This window comes from Diorhabda carinulata, chromosome 8 (genome assembly GCF_026250575.1).
Source record: "Diorhabda carinulata isolate Delta chromosome 8, icDioCari1.1, whole genome shotgun sequence".
Taxonomy (NCBI): Eukaryota; Metazoa; Arthropoda; class Insecta; order Coleoptera; family Chrysomelidae; genus Diorhabda; species Diorhabda carinulata.
Window position 1 is genome coordinate 23,793,318 of NC_079467.1, and position 19,414 is coordinate 23,812,731.

A 19,414-nucleotide genomic window follows, 5' to 3' on the forward strand; every position below is an offset into this window, starting at 1 on the left:
TCATAGTAGATCGAAATTGGTTTTTTTAGTTATCATTTGAATTCTCATTGAATTAAATATATTAATAATAATGTATAGATTAGGTATATTTGAAAATTTTTAGAAATTTGTTGACTAAAGGTTTTGTTTTTGTAGTGAGGTGGTTTTAAATTTAACAATGTGGAATATTGGCTGGAAAATTTATTAAAACGTTTATTAACATATAAAAAATTACGAAAAATAGAGATGAAATAAGTTGTTTGAGAATAACATTTTGAAAACTATAAGCAATTGCGGATTTAATAGGATATTTTCTATACCAGGGCTTCTTAAACTGTGGGTCGCGACCCCCAGGGGGGTCGCGAGACTACTGTAAAAGGGTCGCAAAGATCTGATACTTTTCAATCATTATAAATAAAATTTTAAAATTAGTATACACACTACGTACAAATATAAATACAAATAAAAATCATACAAAATATTATTGTAGTTTTATTATAACTATTTTTTGAAAAAAGTGGCAATGCAAAACTGTTATGTAGGGCCTATAAATGAAAATATGGAAGTAGAATTTAAAATAATATTGAACGTTTATATGGAGGAGGGGGTCGTTTAAAATTTCCTAAGCTTGAAGGGGGTCGCTATATAAAAAAGTTTAAGGAGCCCTGTTCTATACAAAACGCAATTATTCAAATTTACTGCTGAAAATAGACATCGTTTATGTCAATTTAGTTATTTTTTTTTTAAATATTGAATATAAATTCAGATATTTTTGGAAAATACGATGGATTTTGATCACTCGAATTTCCTCCTGCTAGATACAAATCGTAAAGTGAATTTTTCAATAAGCTAGATCAGAAGAGGGCAACTTTTTGGCAAATATGAGCCACAAAATGAAAAATAGACATTTTTAGTGTAGGTGCTGTAATTGATGATTAAAAATTTAGTTTAAGTTTCTTTAAAGTTTAAATCTATTTAAAACATCATTTAATAAATAAAAAGTTAATTAGGAATGAGGTCCTTGAACTGGTAATAAATATTATTCTATAAAATATTTTTATTAAACATACTAGCGCCCGCAATATCGAAAGAAAAAAATTATTAATATAATTTTTATATTTTTTATAATTCGGAAACTGGAATTATAAATCGGGCAACGTTGCGTGAAAAACGTGAAGTGAAGAAACTAACCAAGCGAAGACATTCAAGTTCCAGACGAAAATTATGAATTTTTATTTAGTAAAACATCATGATTTTCATTAATAGATCGCTCGTTTTTGGATTTACGAATGAATTGTCTATATGTCTATTTTAGTTGGATGTCTTTGATTACTTTTCAAATTATATTGGGAAGTTATAAATAATTCGTGTCCGTATGTCGTCTTAATTCGAATATTTTTATGCATCTGACTTATTTCATTTTCAGTTTGTTATAATATAGAAAAAAATTTGATAAAAATTTATTAAATTGCTTCGCATATTCGAAAATTACATATAATATCACTTCAGCAAAGATTCCAGTTGAAACCATATTTTTTTTTGTTAGTATTGATTATTATTTTTACTTAACAGTTGATTGAAAATGTTAACATAAACATTGATAAGTTTCGGATTAGATACGAGTGTAGTTCATCGTCTTTAATCAGTTATAATTTAATAATTCAATTAAATATCAAGTATCCTTATTAATGTTTCAACGAAATGAAGCTGGAAATTACTTATACCTTTGGTAAGCTAGAAATAAAATATATTTTTCACGAAAGATACAGTACAACAAAAAAAAGTGAACGATTTGTGTATATTTATATTTCATTCAATTTAGAAGATTTTTTCTTAAAAAATATTATTCGTCGCGTCGGTAGTTACTACGATACATAGGCAAGAAGAAGAATAAAGTTAATAGAAGAATAAGAATAGGTAGAAAGAGAATATATAACAAGAAATTCACCTTCGAGGATATATTGAAAAATTCTTAGCCTACTATAGAACCAAACAAAATTTCAATGTCAAAATATTTTATTACTCAACATATTCTCCTCTTAATTGGATACAATTAGTACAGCGAACCTGCAACGTCTCTAGACCTTTCAAAAATAATGTTTCTTTTTGCTCTGCAAACCAGACATCCACAGCTTTTATTATCTCCTCGGCGGAAGAGGACCTCTTTTCCAGTTAAGGAAAGAAATGTGGTGGTGTTCTAGTAATTCAAACCCTAAATCACGAATTTTTTGCAGGGGCGTTGTCCTGCAAAAACAAAACACCTTTGTATAGCTTTTCGCGTCTTTTCTCTTTAATTTTTTCCCGTAGAGTGGTCAGTAATGTCGAAAATCCAAAAAAATCAATCATGATTACTCGATGGCAATCCCAATAAACTGAAGCAAGAACTTTTCCAACAAATTTTTGAACACGAAACTTCTTAGGTCTTGGAGAACCAGTGTTTCGCCATTCCATCGATTGTTGTTTTGTTTCTGGATCGTAGAAATGTGCCCAAGTCTCATCCATAGTAATAATTCGGTTTCGAATCGAGCACAGATCGCACGCGATGCTTCCCTGCTACCCTTGCACGCTTTTGGTCAACATTCAAACATCTGGGGATCCATTTTGCAGCCATTTTTCTCATGTCCCTATGATGAACGCGTTCGTATGAAATATTAAGTGCTACAAATATCCGTTTTAGCCCAATTCAACGGTCTGATAAAATCATATCAAGAACTGCATCGATATTTTCGGGGACTGACACAGAAACTGGCCTACCCGATCGGTCATCATCTTCAATGGAAAATTTACCTTTTTTGAAGCTCGCAGTCCAATTTTTCACGGTCGCATACGAAGGACATTGATCCCGAAGGGTAATAAACATATCTTCGTAAATCTGCTTACCTCTAAACCCTTTTAAATACAGGGTTCGATACTGATATTGAAGATACGTGGTGAACAAGCAAATATTGAAATTTACAGTATTGTCTATTAATAAACGTTTTTTTCTTTCTTCATTAAAATTTTCAAACCGCGCTTGTCTAAAGCGGATCATTAGTCGCACGGCAATAAACTCTAAATAGCTGTTACTGGAATGGGCGTTTTTTGCATAAAACTGTCATAGTTTGTGTTCAGAAAAAGCTCTAATAAAACCATTCCATTGTTTATTGTTACCATTGTTATACTTTGGTTCAACCTTGTCTCAAAACACTTGCCATAAATGGAATTTCCCCATATTGTAAAAATTTATTATCCGTTCTCTGACTTCTGACTATGAGTCATGATAAACATGGTTAGATTTTTATTTTGTTGAACAGCAACACGGCTTTTTATTGAAAAGTAATTTGGAAAATCATCATTACGAAACATTATATTTATATTTGCGCTTATTTATAAAAACTTACTTATTATCTGACGAAATTTATTTGATCAAAATGCCCGATCCACACTCTCCACGATGATGTACGTGCGAAAGTTGGGACGGAGCCGCTCCGCGTATGAATATAGATTGAATCGAGAGTGTGAATGTCTATCTCGCCACTAGTCGTGTCTAGAGCCCCTAGAAATTAGCACCACGGCGAGGGTCTGAATCGCATCAAGACAAATTCTATGATATTCTTCAAAATACGAGGGGAGTTTGACATAAGAGTGGATATTTTGAACATGGATAACACTATGATAATTATATTGTCAAAATTTTAAAAAATTTGACAGTTTTAATAGTCACATAAAGACAAATAATATATACGTAAATATTAAGTCATTCTTAAAAAGTTAGTTAAAAGACAAATTTTGATATTTTTGTTTATCGATACTATTTAGGTTAAATAAATGTTCAATGATGTCCAACGTCAAATCGGATCAATAGAAGTATGTCACAATTAATTATATTACTGGTAATTTAATAATTCTTATTTTATTTATTATAAACAACATATGAATATTGATTTTATTTTTTAGATAGCGTTTCATTCAAAGGCTTATGTTTACATCTAATTTTTAAAGCACACTTAACTCATAACCATCATTATTTAAGTAAATATTAATACTCGGTATTGTATAAATCAAATATATATATATATTATTAACGTAGTAAATATGACAGATAACGAGCCTAAAGAAGGATTATAATCGAATGGTTTCGATAAAATGTCATTTTACGTCACGTGATTCCAAGTCAGATTAATTGTTTTTATTTCAAGACTAACACCATTGTCTCATTAAACCAGTTGTTCTAACCCTCATAATTAACTGTTTACGAGCCGCAATACAAAAAAAAAAAAGAATGATTACCAGCCATTTGATAATAGCTCAAAAAAAAGCTCGTGACGATTGGTGCAAAGTTGAAAAATTCAATCGTTGTGCTTCAAAAGACGTCCGTAAGCTCGTGACAGGAGAAGCTAAACAATAATCGACTGTGTGGATCTTTCGAGACCAATCCAACAAAAGTTGTTCACGCACGAAGCACTTGGAAACAAATGGACATGTCCAAACCAATCGCAAACAGTTAAAACATCATATCGATGGATCTGGACAATTGTTCAAATGAATGCAAAAGTTAATGTTTCATATATCTGCGAACAACTCAAATCGTATTGGTATGACAACACGTTCCGAGTACGTTCCCCATTAAATATGTCAAACTTTATGATGTCAATGTCAGATTTGACATATTCAAATCAGTCTTGCCATATATCAAAACTTAAGTAGCATCCCTCGTACAAATATAAATTCTTTTCGAAAACAATTTTGCCACAGCTGTACTATAAACGTTTCTTTATTATTCGGGTACCTGGTACATTTTTATTATAATTAATATTTCGCAATTGAACAATTGAATTAACGTAGTGGGGACAATTGGATATCACGCGTATATTGTAGTGGGGACACGTGTCAGCGTCAGGTTCTAGCCGTGTTGCACGTTTCTATTAGTTGCCAAAATTGAGGCAACTGGTGTAAATCGAACTGAAGAATCAACAGAGAGGAAAACAAAACTTTGGTCAATAGAATCATAAATCTATGGTCTCTTTTGGTAAAAATTTTCTCTACATATCTAATTGATTAAAAATTAGGAAGATTCTTTATTTTATGATATTTATATATATGTACCTGATAATGTAGTAATTTTGTTTTTAAAGCTTTGACGAAGATGACGGCCGTTATTCGCCCCCTAATAATATGCGGACCATCGGGGGTAGGAAAAAGTACGCTGGTTGCGAAAATTTTGGAAGAATATCCCGAAAAATTTGGTTTTTCCGTCAGCCACACGACGCGGAAACCTAGACCGGGTGAAAAAGACGGCGTTCATTACCATTTCACTACGGTGGAAAAAATGAAAAATGCCATAGCCGATGGCAATTTTATAGAAAGTGCAGTATTCAGTGGAAATATGTACGGTACCAGTAAAATGGCCGTACAAGAAATTGCCAATAATGGTAAGCAATATATCTAATCCTTACTTATTTCAACATTCTTCTTTATTCTTAAATTTATATTCTAATCAACAGGAAAACATGTATAGTCATCGAAATGAATTTTAACCCAACTATTCCATTTTTCATACAGTTCGCTCTCCTTACCATTATATACAATTAAAGAAACCAAGGAAAAGTTACGTAAATATTATCCTAAAAATGCTTCGATCCATATAATGATTTATTAATGATTCTTTGCCTTTAAATTTGGCCATATGAAGACGGATAATGCTTAATATCCGCAACCATCATTTAAGAATGAAACTTTAATACGATCCGTGTCCTTATATTTCAACCGTATTTCCGTATATAATATGAGCGAGAGAGAAAAGCTCGTTGGTCCTGGACACAGGACAAATTTTCCTTTGCAAAACAAGAGGAGTTTTTATGGCAGCGAAAACTGACTTCGCAACCAAACACCTTTTGGTTAGTGTTATAGAGTGAGAACTTCCGAAAGTTATTGTTTGGTTTGAAAGATTTATAAACTTCGCTATGCAGTAGTATGGTATTCTTTATATTTTCTAACCGACTCTGTTGCCCTTATTACCAATCTTTCTGCTCTTTTTCGGGTAAAAATTCTAGGCTTCCGACTTAATGGGAGGTTCAAACATCATTTCCTTCTATTCTATTTCTTCTTCTTATTCGACTACAGCGAGGTAAATGCTTTCGCGTAAAATATGTCAAAATCATCAACACCATGCCGTTCAATCTCTTGGATTATGGTTAGAGATTTGGACTACTACATATCCCTTTATTAGGGTGAATTGTTCTTGTTATAGTTTTGTGTTTTGGTCCTTTGGTCATTTGTCAGCTTTCTGCATTATTTTTTGTTGTTGTATTTGTCTAGGATTCTGGTATCTTATTCAATTTGGTTTCTCCAGGTAGTTCTTGGTCTGCCTCTAAGCCACAGAGGTTATCCAATGTGTTATCCTCTTCACCATTTCTGTAGGTTCCCTTCTCATGATGCGTCCTACCCAATTTAGTCTTTGTGCTTCTATACACCTCATTTTTCTTCTCTCCTCATCTTCTGTAATATGTGGTGACAAAATTTTTGTTAATAGATCCTCACGTAGATTGTTAACTTTGAAAATAAATGAATGAATAGAGAGTTGTGACCTCTGCAACGTGCTTGACAAAAAAAAATTGTCTAATGGCATTTATAATATTGTTTGCTTCAGGCAAAGTATGTATTTTGGACATCGACGTCCAAGGTGTGAAGCAAATAAAATGTACAGATTTGAACGCGTGGAGTATTTTCGTAAAACCGCCTAGTTTAGATGCACTTAAAGAACGATTATTGTCTCGAAAGACGGAAACTGAAGAAAGTTTACAGAAGAGGTTAGGAATCGCCGAAGAAGAAATAAAATACGGGATAACGCCGGGTAATTTCGATCTGGTTATAGTCAATGACGATTTCGAAAGGGCTTACAAGGAATTCAAAGATTTTATTGTTAATAACGTTTTAGTATTCAGATGTAATGTATAACGCGCTTATATTAATCAGTATCATTCCTTTTTTTTATATATATATATATATGTATCTATATTAATATACATGAATCGTTTAAGCTGGATTGCGTTTATTTTTATTTAAACCTCCCCTTCACCACACTAATACGAAGATAAATATACCAACTTCACTTTTTTCTTAGTTATAAATATGTTAAATAAACAAAAAAAGATTACAAAAAATTTCAGTGTACCAACGAATTGCTGTATTGGACGACAGCTAAACTGATTTTGAGGACTAGAGTCTACTAATTATCAAATTTTGTTAAATTTTGTCCAAAATAAGTTATAAATCCGCTTGTTAAATGGAAAGAAAATAAATAAAAAAAAAAATTCCTTAAATCTTTCGTAGTTTGATCAGAAAGTGGATAATGGAATCAATAATCTTAAAAAAACATTCTGAAAAATATATAATCAAAATAACCAAATATAATTATTTTCAGCGTTAAAAAAAATATTAACATTGATGGTTCAAATTATTCTGGCCATGAGAAAAGAAATTGTCGACAGGGTCGCAATGGGGTGGCGCAGTCATCGTGTGGACTGCTTTGAATGGAAAGGGGAAATCACATTAATTCCGGCAAATTAAATGCAATTATGTATCGAAGCAATTTTGAAGAGTTTATTGGAAAGATAGAAAATAGTTTTTCGGCAAGTTAAAGCGACGATTCATACTGCACGCTCCACTAATCATCGACTTAAGAACTTCGGAATCAACATTTTGAATTGGACAACCCTTAGTCCGGATTTCATTCCAACGGATAATTTGTGGGGAATAAGATTTAAGGAAATCCACGACCTTCGGAAGCTAGAAATCCAAAATATTGATAAGCTCAAATAAGAAGGTTGAGAAAACATACAGGAGAAAACGTTTATCTTTTCAGTAAGAAATACTGTTGGAGGTGATAAAAAATGACAGTTGGCATTATTGAAGTGAATTTACGTAGTGCGATACATGAGTTCTCGTAGTGCGTTCGAAAATGCACCTTTCAGTGACAAATCTCAACGAGCTTTAGACAAAATAAATCTCACGAAGTCACGCCACTGCTTATCGCAGACTCTCTAGTAGGAATATTTCAAAGAAATTGAGTACCGACAGCTTCGGTCAATAGAAATGCATTTATGTATACGATTCGATGTTTTCATTGGTAAACAGTAAATTTTATACGGGGACTAAACGTTATTTTTATGAAATATTGATTGATCCTCGCATAACTGTTTACTGCAATTGATATTGGAAGAACTTAGTTATTTGTGTTCAAAATTATTATTATTTCAAAAAATCTACCTCGAGAAACAAATAAAAACCGTTAAATTATTACCCCAGTTTCTATTCTTGCAAATATTGACCGAACATTATTCTCTTCATTTACAGCACAATCAGCAGGTGTTGTTTACATATATGTATATGCGTTGATAGTAAAGAGGGGCATTTTTATGTGGGTTCAGTTTCAGTTCGTCGAATTGTAATGGTACGTTACAGCGATAAAGTATATGTATTGTACCGAGTTACACATTTTATATATGTATCAGTGACGTACCTAAATTTAAATTAAATTATAACACCTGTACGTAAAATCAGAGTTTTTTTCTACCGATGCATCGCTTCCGCATCTACAAAACGATGAATTTCTCACGCAGTAATTATTTTGATAACTTTCAGTTCATACGTCAACGGCCATATTCAAATTACGCGCTGCGGGCGGTTTTATAACCTCCAAAAATTATATTTTTATGTGAAATACACAATTTTAAGAAAGTATTATTTCTACCAAACAATACTAGATGGCCCTACATTCCATTCGTGTGAATCACCCATGAAAGTCTACCAACTTTTGCAGAATTTTGTATAAAATACAAAAAAAAAATAAAAATTAAATTTGTATATTTATTTGTCTACGTTAAAAATTTGCGTAAAAATTACAGAATTATGTTTATTTTTTATTAGAAACGATAAAAATTCTGTTACAATCTGATAATTATATAATTTGACAACACTGCTGTGTAGAAGCATACTTCTATCTCACTTATTCATACTTGATCAGTTGTGCGCAGGCGTTGCTACTGTAATTTGGAGATAAGCAACTGCAGTGGGAGAAGCTCAATCCCCTGAAAGTTATAATGTTGTCAGGGATGCCAGATCTCACGATTTATCGTGGAAACTCACGATTTTATGTTCAATCACCCGAGCTCACGATATATGTTGATTCCGCAAATTTCCAACGACTGGCCTTGCGATTTATTTATGGTCATCGCAAAGGCCAGACGTACCGGAAATTGTAAACGTTTAAAATCGAATAGTGAATCCGTTGGAATCATCGGTATAGACGGGATGAAAACTGATCCTATTTGTGAGGTGGTAATCCAGGCAATTCAAGTGAACGTAAAAACTCCTTGGGGTAGTTGACTAGGTTCATTCTGGTTCATAACGTTGAAGGTAACCAACTGTCCCGGAAGAAAATTTTGAACCGTCGCATTGAGATCCCCAACATCTTTATTTTTCGCTGAATAAGCTCCTCTTTTGAGTCTGTGATGTGACAGAAATCTATGGTGAATTCGATCGAGGTGTCCACTGAATTTTGATTATTTCAAATGTCTAGCACAACTGCTTCGCAAAACAACAGCACACAACTTGAAATGTCACGAAGGTCACTCACAAATACAGAAGTGAATTTTTAACGATTATCAACAACTTCTATTTTGACATCTTGATGAGGTTGAAGTCGGAAACGTTTCAGATAATCCTCGTATATATAATTAGAAATTTCATTAATTTTAGCATCTTTATTATTGACTCGGTATATATCTTGTTTAATAACAAATTTTAAGTAGGTGATAATGTACATAGGTCATTTAACAACAATCTCGACTAATAAATGATGTTTATTTGGCAATTAATACATATCCCAACATACCATTTTCAATGTTAAATTTAATAATTAAGACGTGGAAGTTAAATATTTATATAGAAATGAATATGCGTCTGGTTTCCAGGCACGCATTCGCACAATATTACCAGTATATGCGTTCCATACAAATATACTGAAAGCGATAAAGAAAAAGTTTGTCCTCAACAATCTCTTTAATATTATTAACATTAGATTACCTAAGAAAACCATCTTGTGGTGCTTGTTCTGACTGAGAAATTTTTAATAATCAAGGTTAACTAAATTGAAGTTGACTCATTGCGTGCGCCCCTTTTTCAACAGTTGTTTCCGTTCTTTTTTATCTTGTGTCTTTTGTTTTATATCCTACCATATTATTCCTTGTTCATTTATTATTTTTAGCTCCTCGTTGGTCTTCTTTCTGTAAATTCGTGTTTCGAACCATCTCAGCTGTCCTTCGATTTCGTTTTAAATCGGTTCCAAGTTCAATTTCACTTTTATAATGTTATTCCTTAAATTTGTCGTATCTGCTTTTTTGTTTCCGTGTAAACGTCCATATTTTTCTTTTTAACTGGAAACTGTGTCTTAATAATTGCGTTGAATAATCTTCCAGTTGCTCCAGTTCTTGTGTTCATCTTTCCCATCTTGTGTTAATTTCATACCCACAATCAGCTTTGTCTTGTCTTTTGTCATTTTTACTACCTCATCCGAAGTTTTAATATCTTTCTGTTCTGCGATTGGTTTTCCTGATTTTTTCGAACACTTCTGGTAAAAAAAATGATGGTCTACCATTCTTCTGAATCGACAGTGGCGACATGTCCATTTGCTACGTGCGCAAACAACTTTTGTTGGATTTGACTCGTCGAAATAAATCCATACAGTCGATTTTTGTTTAGTTGTTTAGTTCATATACACACGAGCTTTTTTTTGATCGATTATCGTCGCCGTTCATGAGATTTTTTCGTTTTTTTTTTGTCCAATTACAGTTGTAGAATCATATTTTGGTAATTATACACTTTCACGGTCACCTGGTTTTTTGGTTAGGTTAGGTTAGGTTAGGTTGGCTCCAGAAAATCGAAAAATGGATGGATTTTAATGATCTTGGTCTCAAAATGTTGCATTTTACGGCGGATTTATAAAAAAAATTAGTAGAAATAGCTGGAATGAAAATTTCTCATAGTTTTATTGTTTTAAATCGTAAAAAAAAAACGGTTTTCTTTACAAAAAATTATGGTAATTATACACATTTTTCGATTTTCTAGAGCCAACCTAACCTAACCTAACCATTACCGGTAATTATACACTTTCACGGTCACCTGGTTTTTTGGCTCTAGAAAATCGAAAAATGGACGGATTTTAATGATCTTGGTCTCAAAATGTTGCATTTTACGGCGGATTCATAAAAAAAATTAGTAGAAATAGCTGGAATGAAAATTTCTCATAGTTTTATTGTTTTAAATCGTAAAAAAAACCGGTTTTCTTTACAAAAAATTATGGTAATTATACACATTTTTCGATTTTCTAGAGCCAAAAAACCAGGTGACCGTGAAAGTGTATAATTACCCATATTTTCACCTGCACTATACGGAAGTCTTACCAAAAAAAATTGTGATACTGATCAATTACATTTTTTTTTACAAATATTTCTTTTTTAGAATTCTATACGCATCTAAAAGATGTCAATAATAATTTTCCGCCTTTTCAAACATCTATTTTTCACTGATTAATATTGTAAAAAAAAGTTCGTCGCCGTTACATCTATAATTGCATACGCGAAATTGAAATTCTTGGTTTTGTTATCAATCGGCGATTTTTATTCAGCAAAATAACCAACGAGTACGTGCTCGAAAGCGTCTAACGTTGCATTCATCTCTATTTTTCATATCGCCGTTTCCTTCTGTTTAAAAAAGGCAATAAAAACATAATATTCTAGACGTACAAATATATTGTCGATCGTTAAAATTGCATGCGTTGCTCGTTTCACCTCCTACCCGTCCAACTGTACCGTTTCTACATCTTTTCTTTTTATTATATATTACACAATAATTTATCAATTATGAGTAACCGAAATTTCAAATTCGTATTTTACGATAAAAAGGGAAGGTATTAAATCCGTTACCAAACCTGACATTTTAACCCATAACACGTAATTTCTTACTTCTTAGTATTTTTTTCATATATTTTTGTTAATAATAGTTTTTTATTGCGATAAAAAGAAGTTTTTATTTCATTGGTTTCACTAGTAAGTTTGCATTTGAATTTTTTGCGTCGATTTTGCCCCACTTTGAGCGATCAGATTTAATTTAAATGATGTCATAGACTAACGACAATGCATCGATTCGATAAAAATATTTGTTTATTTTCCTTTTGTATCCATAAGAATAATAATGATAGATTTAATTGGCGAGCTACTTAACCGCGAGATCCCAGATTTAGGAAATCGAAATGCAACCATCAACACATCTGTACCTAAATACCCAGATCTAGTGCTTACCCGTTCACAAATTGAGCTATGCAACACACATCTCCGAAAGTCTTGGCCCCCCTTAGTAATTTTTCGCAAGTTTATTTTAATTTGAGGATTTTTTGTTTGCAAATACAAAATACTTTCTATACAAACTACAATTCAAAACTTTTACAAAATTCTGAATATTTTCAAACGAAAACAAGTATTGCTTTTATTTGTATGATATGATAAGAAGGTATTTGTAAACAAAAAATGCTGAAATTAGAAAAAAAAAATGTGACAAATATACAAGGGGGACCAAGACTTTTGGAGGTGTGTGTTGATTTCAGTCACCTAAATAATAGACGCATCGAAATAACAACCATCCATTTTACCATACAGAGCCATTTCTAGCTTATTAATGAAATGGGGCAAAACTCAATTGAGATAAATGAAATTAATACATTATTGATCAAATTATGAGGGTTGAAGCTTTTCTGATGCCACACAAAAATCCAAAAATTTCATTATTACTCAAATTATCCATCCTGTATCGGTTTTTTAATACTCACAAAGATTTGATACTTTATGATTTTATGTATAAAATAAAAACAAAACTTACGAATTGATTTTCATAGAAAATAACTTTGACTCTAGTACCATGTGAACGGGGGTTGTTTGAAGAGAAACAAGACCTTTTTTCCCACAATCATTTTTATTTTTCCACCTAGTCTCCTATAAATTATAATATTAATTAAATAAATTATTTAAATAGTTACTGCGAGGCAAATGTCGACGAAAAACTTGAGTAAATACAGAATATAAATTAGTCTATATACCCCGCGCGTGTCTGTTCTCTAGGAGCAACGTAGCGTAGTTGAAAGAACGCGTGAACAATTGATTCATCAATATTTGGATCGTAAGTAAGAAATATACGTAACGAGTATCATAAATTAGTGTAGAAGGTAAAGGGACGTAGTTATGTTGGTTTTCCCTAAAACGCGCTAACGGGTATATCGGAGTGGATTAGGAAATTAATTTGTAATTCCAAAAAAAGGAGAATGCTCGGGGAAAAGTTCGAAGGATGAAAGGGGCTCACAGTCCGCCTCAAAATAGACATTCACGTGTACAATAACGTCCTTGTCTGATGAAAATATCTCCCTTTGCAAGTGAAACTTCAAACTTAGGAACAGGAAAAAGTCGCGAGGGTTCACATCTGGTGAATAAGATGATTAGCCACCAATACGAAGAACGCGATATTTCTCTCTTACCTTAATCGACTACATTGTCGCAGTTTTCGGACAGTCTGAAAGGCCGGTACTCAATTTCTTCTATTTTCAGAAAAATCTAAACAACGACTCACACACCAAGATGGTTGAAATTTTAATAAGAATCCCTCAATCAAGTGATTAGGAAGAGTTTATGTGTTAATAGGAAGTATTTCGTATACATATGTAGTATATTTAAAGATATTTATATGAATTTAATTTTCAAACGTGTGACTAATTTATTTTATGAACGATTGAAGCGTTTACATCTTTTTTTTACGACTTTGGTATATGTCTGTTTAAAGACAGCGCGTCAACATTATAGTTAATTGCACTCGAAAATACTCAAGTTAATGTTCAACACTATTTACATTGAAAAGAAAATACCGATCGATGTTAGAATAAAATAAAACTGAATCGTTTTGCCTGCCAGGAAAACTTGCTACACAAGAGATTCTATTTTTCAAAGCTCCGGACTTTAAACTACATCATATTTACGACCAGGCATCTGGCCTTCACTCACGGGCAGTTTAGAATTCATAAAAAGTGCTGATACTAGTTGGAACATGTACATTTAGATTCTAAAAACAATTCCCAGCCTCACACATATCTTTTGATTGGTAATATACATATGGCGTGGTCGACAGACCACACGGTATCATAGGAAGGACAGAAAAAACCAGATAACTCTTTCAGTTTTTAGATGCAAAGATTGATCAAATTTCATAGCTAATTGTATTTATATATCCATTTTTGGGCGATATCCGTTGTAGGAGAAGATTTTCTAGTTCGTGTTTGGTTTAGAATCGCGGATTTTGTACCTTATGTCAAGCAAGTGCTATGGGAAACAGCTGAGTGGAAGTGATAGATTAAGATCTTCATTTTCTATTTATTCTAAAACCTCCTCAGCTCGATATGATCTCGTATGCATCAATCCGAAGAAATTGGCGGCATCAAATTGTTTTCCGTCAACTGAATATGGTTAATAAAACAAATTCCTGTACATAATTGTACCTCCTCTAAAAGAGATGAATTTATTGGACGCTTAATGTTGATGCTCCTATGCCGAAATTAGTTTTTACCTATGCGCAGGTGTCAAAGTTCCATTAAAAGCTGCCCAGATGTCAAATTAACATCACGAAAGTCTTCTTTCAAGGATTCTTCATGTAGCACCCAGTATTTTACCCAGGTAATGATCATCAATGGCGATCGTCAAACTAGGTGTTGCAGTTCTTTGTCTTTCGGCAACAGTTGCAGTTTCCTGGAACCAATTCAGCATCCTCGAAATTACACTTTGGGACATATTTACTCCATTTGCTACATCCTCCTGTGTCGAGTTATCAAAGACTCTTCGATAGTCAATCAAACTACTTAAAAATTTCTTACAGCCGATCAACAGAAACACCAAAATAAAAATCAACGATAACGTCATATCTCGAAATAAACTGCTGTAGATATTATTATTGTAAAAAATGCGATTAGGAGAATTAATAGGCGAGTACTTGAAAAAAATGAGCGTTCAAACTATTGTATCCATTCCAAATTACATACTCACACTTATTATTGATAAACGTCAAAAAAAAAATGACTTACCTAATGTCACCATCAATTTCCGTTGTCGGTGTTTGTTTAAAAAATTTTCTTATCACTATATCGATAAAATTTATAGGAAAAAAACGAGTGGAACGAACGGAGAATAATATAGATTTGAAACATTTGTCGCGAGGTACTACCTTAACGAGTACTTAGAACAATTTGAATGAGTAGCATAAAAAAATTAAGTCGCGCGCGCGGTACCGGCATTGCAGTACTACCTATATCCGATATTGCGCCCTGCGCACACTCACTTAAGTAACACGGCCAGACTAAACTAAGTATTTTTACGTGTTTTATGTGTAGCACCACAGGCGTCGTCTTGGGAACTTTACTCAAGTTTGATACCATAATAAAGTTTGAGATTATTTCTATTTCTTTTGATGTATCCTTGAATAATTTAATTTACGATTGCATTTAACTAAGTTAAGTTTGTTACATTGTAAAAATGACGCGAAAATATTCTAATAACCCTGTTATGTGTGTAGAGATTTGACTTTTACATCTCAGCTTCGAAAAGAGCGATTTAGACGCATATATGTTGTGAAACGTGTATGAGACTCCTATTAGGTTGGGCTAAACAAAAATCTAGACATTTGGGTAGATGGAAACTTCGTCGTCGGTTGGTAGGTTATACACTGACGAGCAAAAAATTGAGGTCACCTTAAAATTTGAAATTTCACGTTTTCAGATAGTAACCGCAAACTTTTCTTGGATTTAATGATTTATTCTGAAAAAGAAATTCAACATTTTGTTGTTAGGGAAGATATGGAACGAACAAAATACGCGTGTATTCCCTCCTCTTACATTGATGACTGCTTAAAGTTGGCGCGGCATACTTTGAATTAAGTTACTGATCACATTCTGATCGATGTTATCCCATTCCTGCAACAGCAACCTTTTCAGCTTCTGAGCAGTTCTTGGTGCTGGTGTGTGTCTGCGGATCAGTCATCCCAACTCGTCCCAGACATGTTCTATGGGATTCATGTCTGGGCCGCGGGATGGCCAATCGAACCGCATCCAGATACTCCCTGAGTCATGAAAGTCACCATGAAAGGCATAACATGGTCTTCTAGAACCTCCGTAATGTACCTGTGGGAGGTTAGAGAGCCATTTTCTATGAAGACCAACTCTGTATGAGCTTGTGCAGTGATTTCCGTCCAAATCATAACTGACCCACCGCCAAATGGAAGACGCTCGTCAATGCAAACTTCAGCATATCTTTGCCCAGATCTTCTCCACACTCGTCGACGTTCATCTGACCCAGTCGTCATTCCAACGAACGTGATCTTTGGCAAATTTCAGTCCAGCAGCATGAAGTCTTCTTCCAACAGTCGTTTCACTAACGTTGACATTTCTCACTTCTTCCAACTGAAACCGCAGTAGCTGTCCTATTCCGTAAACTTGTGGACACCAAAAAAAGGTCATCTCGTTGAGTAGTAACTCTTTTTCGCTCAGGCCCTTGTATTCTAGTGATCAGGCCAGTCTCCAGAAAGCGCTGGTACACCCTTTCCACACCACAAAGACTAGCTACCATCAATTCTTGCAGTTTCTCGTTGCCCCTGACCATTTTCTAACAGTGCAATAATTCTTTCCATAACAATCGGATCTAAAGGTAAGGGAAATGTGAACGTTCAATTAGCGCAAAGGCACATTTTTCATCAAAGTCGTACTCGAATACATCGAATGACGGCTAATGACAGCTGTCAAATCTCGGAAAAAAAATTTAACGCCTATAAATCCTTATCAATATTGCCGCTAAAATTATTCGAAATTTCTGAAGTGACCTCAATTTTTTGCTCGCCACCTTTGTTTTAAAATTATAGCTTGTAAATTTTCTAGATTATCGCTGGTAACCGCTCATAGATTATTAGTTAAATTTAGTAATGACATGAAGAAAATAATGAAAACAACGATAAAATTTTGACTTGCCTTGTTCTAAAAAGTTCACTCGGAAATCGTGTTTCTATTCAAACAACCGTTTCCGTAGATAAGCTCCAAGCAAACATTATATTTCACTAATAAGAACACTCAAATTACTTACAGTGTGTCCTACGATTAGTTCACCGATGCATAAAAAACATTACAAAGATTATTAGAAATTATTATAATAGTAACTAGCTTTTACTCGCGGCTTCGCTCGCATCGAATCCATTAAATAAGTATCAGAAATCATTATAATAGAAAAGAACGAACTCTGTAGCTATATTAGAACCTGAGATATAGATCTTTGAATGTAGAAAAATTGCCAAAAACCTACAAAAATCCATAACTCCCCATTGAATGTCGGCGCCTAGCTCCTCTCCAACTCAACCGATTTAAGTGTTCAAAAACTCAAAAGAAAGAAGGTGTTTCAGCGAGTGTTCTTAAACCATAACGAACTCTGTAGCTATATTAGAACCTGAGATATAGATCTTTGAATGTAGAAAAATTACCAAAAACCTACAAAAATCCATAACTCCCCATTGAATGTCGGCGTCTAGCTCCTCTCCAACTCAACCGATTTAAGTGTTCAAAAACTCAAAAGAAAGAAGGTGTTTCAGCGAGTGTTCTTAAACCATAACGAACTCTGTAGCTATATTAGAACCTGAGATATATATCTTTGAATGTAGAAAAATTGCCAAAAACCTACAAAAATCCATAACTCCGCATTGAATGTCGGCGCCTAGCTCCTCTCCAACTCAACCGATTTAAGTGTTCAAAAACTCAAAAGAAAGAAGGTGTTTCAGCGAGTGTTCTTAAACCAAAACGAACTCTGTAGCTATATTAGAACCTGAGATATAGATCTTTGAATGTAGAAAAATTACCAAAAACCTACAAAAATCCATAACTCCCCATTGAATGTCGGCGTCTAGCTCCTCTCCAACTCAACCGATTTAAGTGTTCAAAAACTCAAAAGAAAGAAGGTGTTTCAGCGAGTGTTCTTAAACCAAAACGAACTCTGTAGCTATATTAGAACCTGAGATATATATCTTTGAATGTAGAAAAATTGCCAAAAACCTACAAAAATCCATAACTCCACATTGAATGTCCGCGCCTAGCTCCTCTCCAACTCAACCGATTTAAGTGTTCAAGAACTCAAAAGAAAGAGGATATTTCAGCGAGTGTTTTTAAATCCAAAATAACTCTTTATCTATATTAGAACCTGAGGTATAGATCTTTGAATGTATAAAAATTGCCAAAAACCTACAAAAATCCATAACTCCGCATTGAATGTCGGCGCCTAGCTCCTCTCCAACTCAACCGATTTAAGTGTTCAAAAACTCAAAAGAAAGAAGGTATTTCAGCGAGTGTTCTTAAACCAAAACGAACTCTGTAGCTATATTAGAACCTGAGATATAGATCTTTGAATGTAGAAAAATTACCAAAAACCTACAAAAATCCATAACTCCCCATTGAATGTCGGCGTCTAGCTCCTCTCCAACTCAACCGATTTAAGTGTTCAAAAACTCAAAAGAAAGAAGGTGTTTCAGCGAGTGTTCTTAAACCATAACGAACTCTGTAGCTATATTAGAACCTGAGATATAGATCTTTGAATGTAGAAAAATTACCAAAAACCTACAAAAATCCATAACTCCGCATTGAATGTCGGCGCCTAGCTCCTCTCCAACTCAACCGATTTAAGTGTTCAAAAACTCAAAAGAAAGAAGGTATTTCAGCGAGTGTTCTTAAACCAAAACGAACTCTGTAGCTATATTAGAACCTGAGATATATATCTTTGAATGTAGAAAAATTGCCAAAAACCTACAAAAATCCATAACTCCCCATTGAATGTCGGCGCCTAGCTCCTCTCCAACTCAACCGATTTAAGTGTTCAAAAACTCAAAAGAAAGAAGGTATTTCAGCGAGTGTTCTTAAACCAAAACGAACTCTGTAGCTATATTAGAACCTGAGATATAGATCTTTGAATGTGGAAAAATTGCAGAATGGAAATCATCAATTTTTTTAATATATAAGATTTGTTCAAATATATCTCTCTAGTGTTCAGTCTAATTCGTGCTGATATTATTTATAAAACAGTAAGTAGGTTAGTAACATTAACGAGATAGAGTTTAAAACAAAAGAACTATGAAGAAAATATAAACCTAACAAAATGAAATAATGATTTATCCACACATCCACACATTTCCAGATTCAAGCGATCCGTCGTCTTCATGTCTTTAAACAAAATACGTTTATTCTGGAAACTGCGTTTGTCGAATTTACAGTGTATCCCATATCTGCTTACGTCTTCTAAGCTTCATTTTTCATATAATTATTATACAACCCCTCGTATTCGTCCCG

The 19,414-nt window shown here is 33.5% G+C and overlaps 2 protein-coding genes across 8 annotated transcripts in view; one reads left to right on the plus strand and one right to left on the minus strand.

Annotated features, from left to right (window-relative positions):
* The window catches only part of LOC130896933 (uncharacterized), a 37,573-nt gene extending 30,570 nt beyond the window's left edge, over positions 1 to 7,003 (plus strand). For 4 of the 6 annotated variants that reach the window (XM_057805353.1, XM_057805352.1, XM_057805354.1 and 1 more), the window contains exons 2-3: positions 5,094 to 5,390; positions 6,608 to 7,003. In XM_057805353.1, the coding sequence (XP_057661336.1) occupies positions 5,105 to 5,390; positions 6,608 to 6,915 (594 nt within the window). In that variant the 5' untranslated portion in view covers positions 5,094 to 5,104 and the 3' untranslated portion in view covers positions 6,916 to 7,003. Of the gene's footprint in view, positions 1 to 1,616; positions 1,709 to 4,805; positions 4,988 to 5,093; positions 5,391 to 6,607 lie in introns of those variants that run through there. The other 2 variants (XM_057805350.1, XM_057805351.1) reach the window with 2 other exon arrangements.
* The window catches only part of LOC130896930 (thyroid receptor-interacting protein 11), a 56,072-nt gene that overhangs the window by 28,464 nt on the left and 8,194 nt on the right, over positions 1 to 19,414 (minus strand). Inside the window, exons 1-2 of one of the 2 annotated variants that reach the window (XM_057805339.1) lie at positions 15,131 to 15,351; positions 12,892 to 13,004 (exon numbers count right to left, since the gene is read on the minus strand). The exons of the other annotated variant lie outside the window; for it this stretch is intronic. The gene's annotated coding sequence lies outside the window, so the exon portion shown is untranslated. Of the gene's footprint in view, positions 1 to 12,891; positions 13,005 to 15,130; positions 15,352 to 19,414 lie in introns of those variants that run through there. 2 annotated transcript variants of the gene reach the window in all.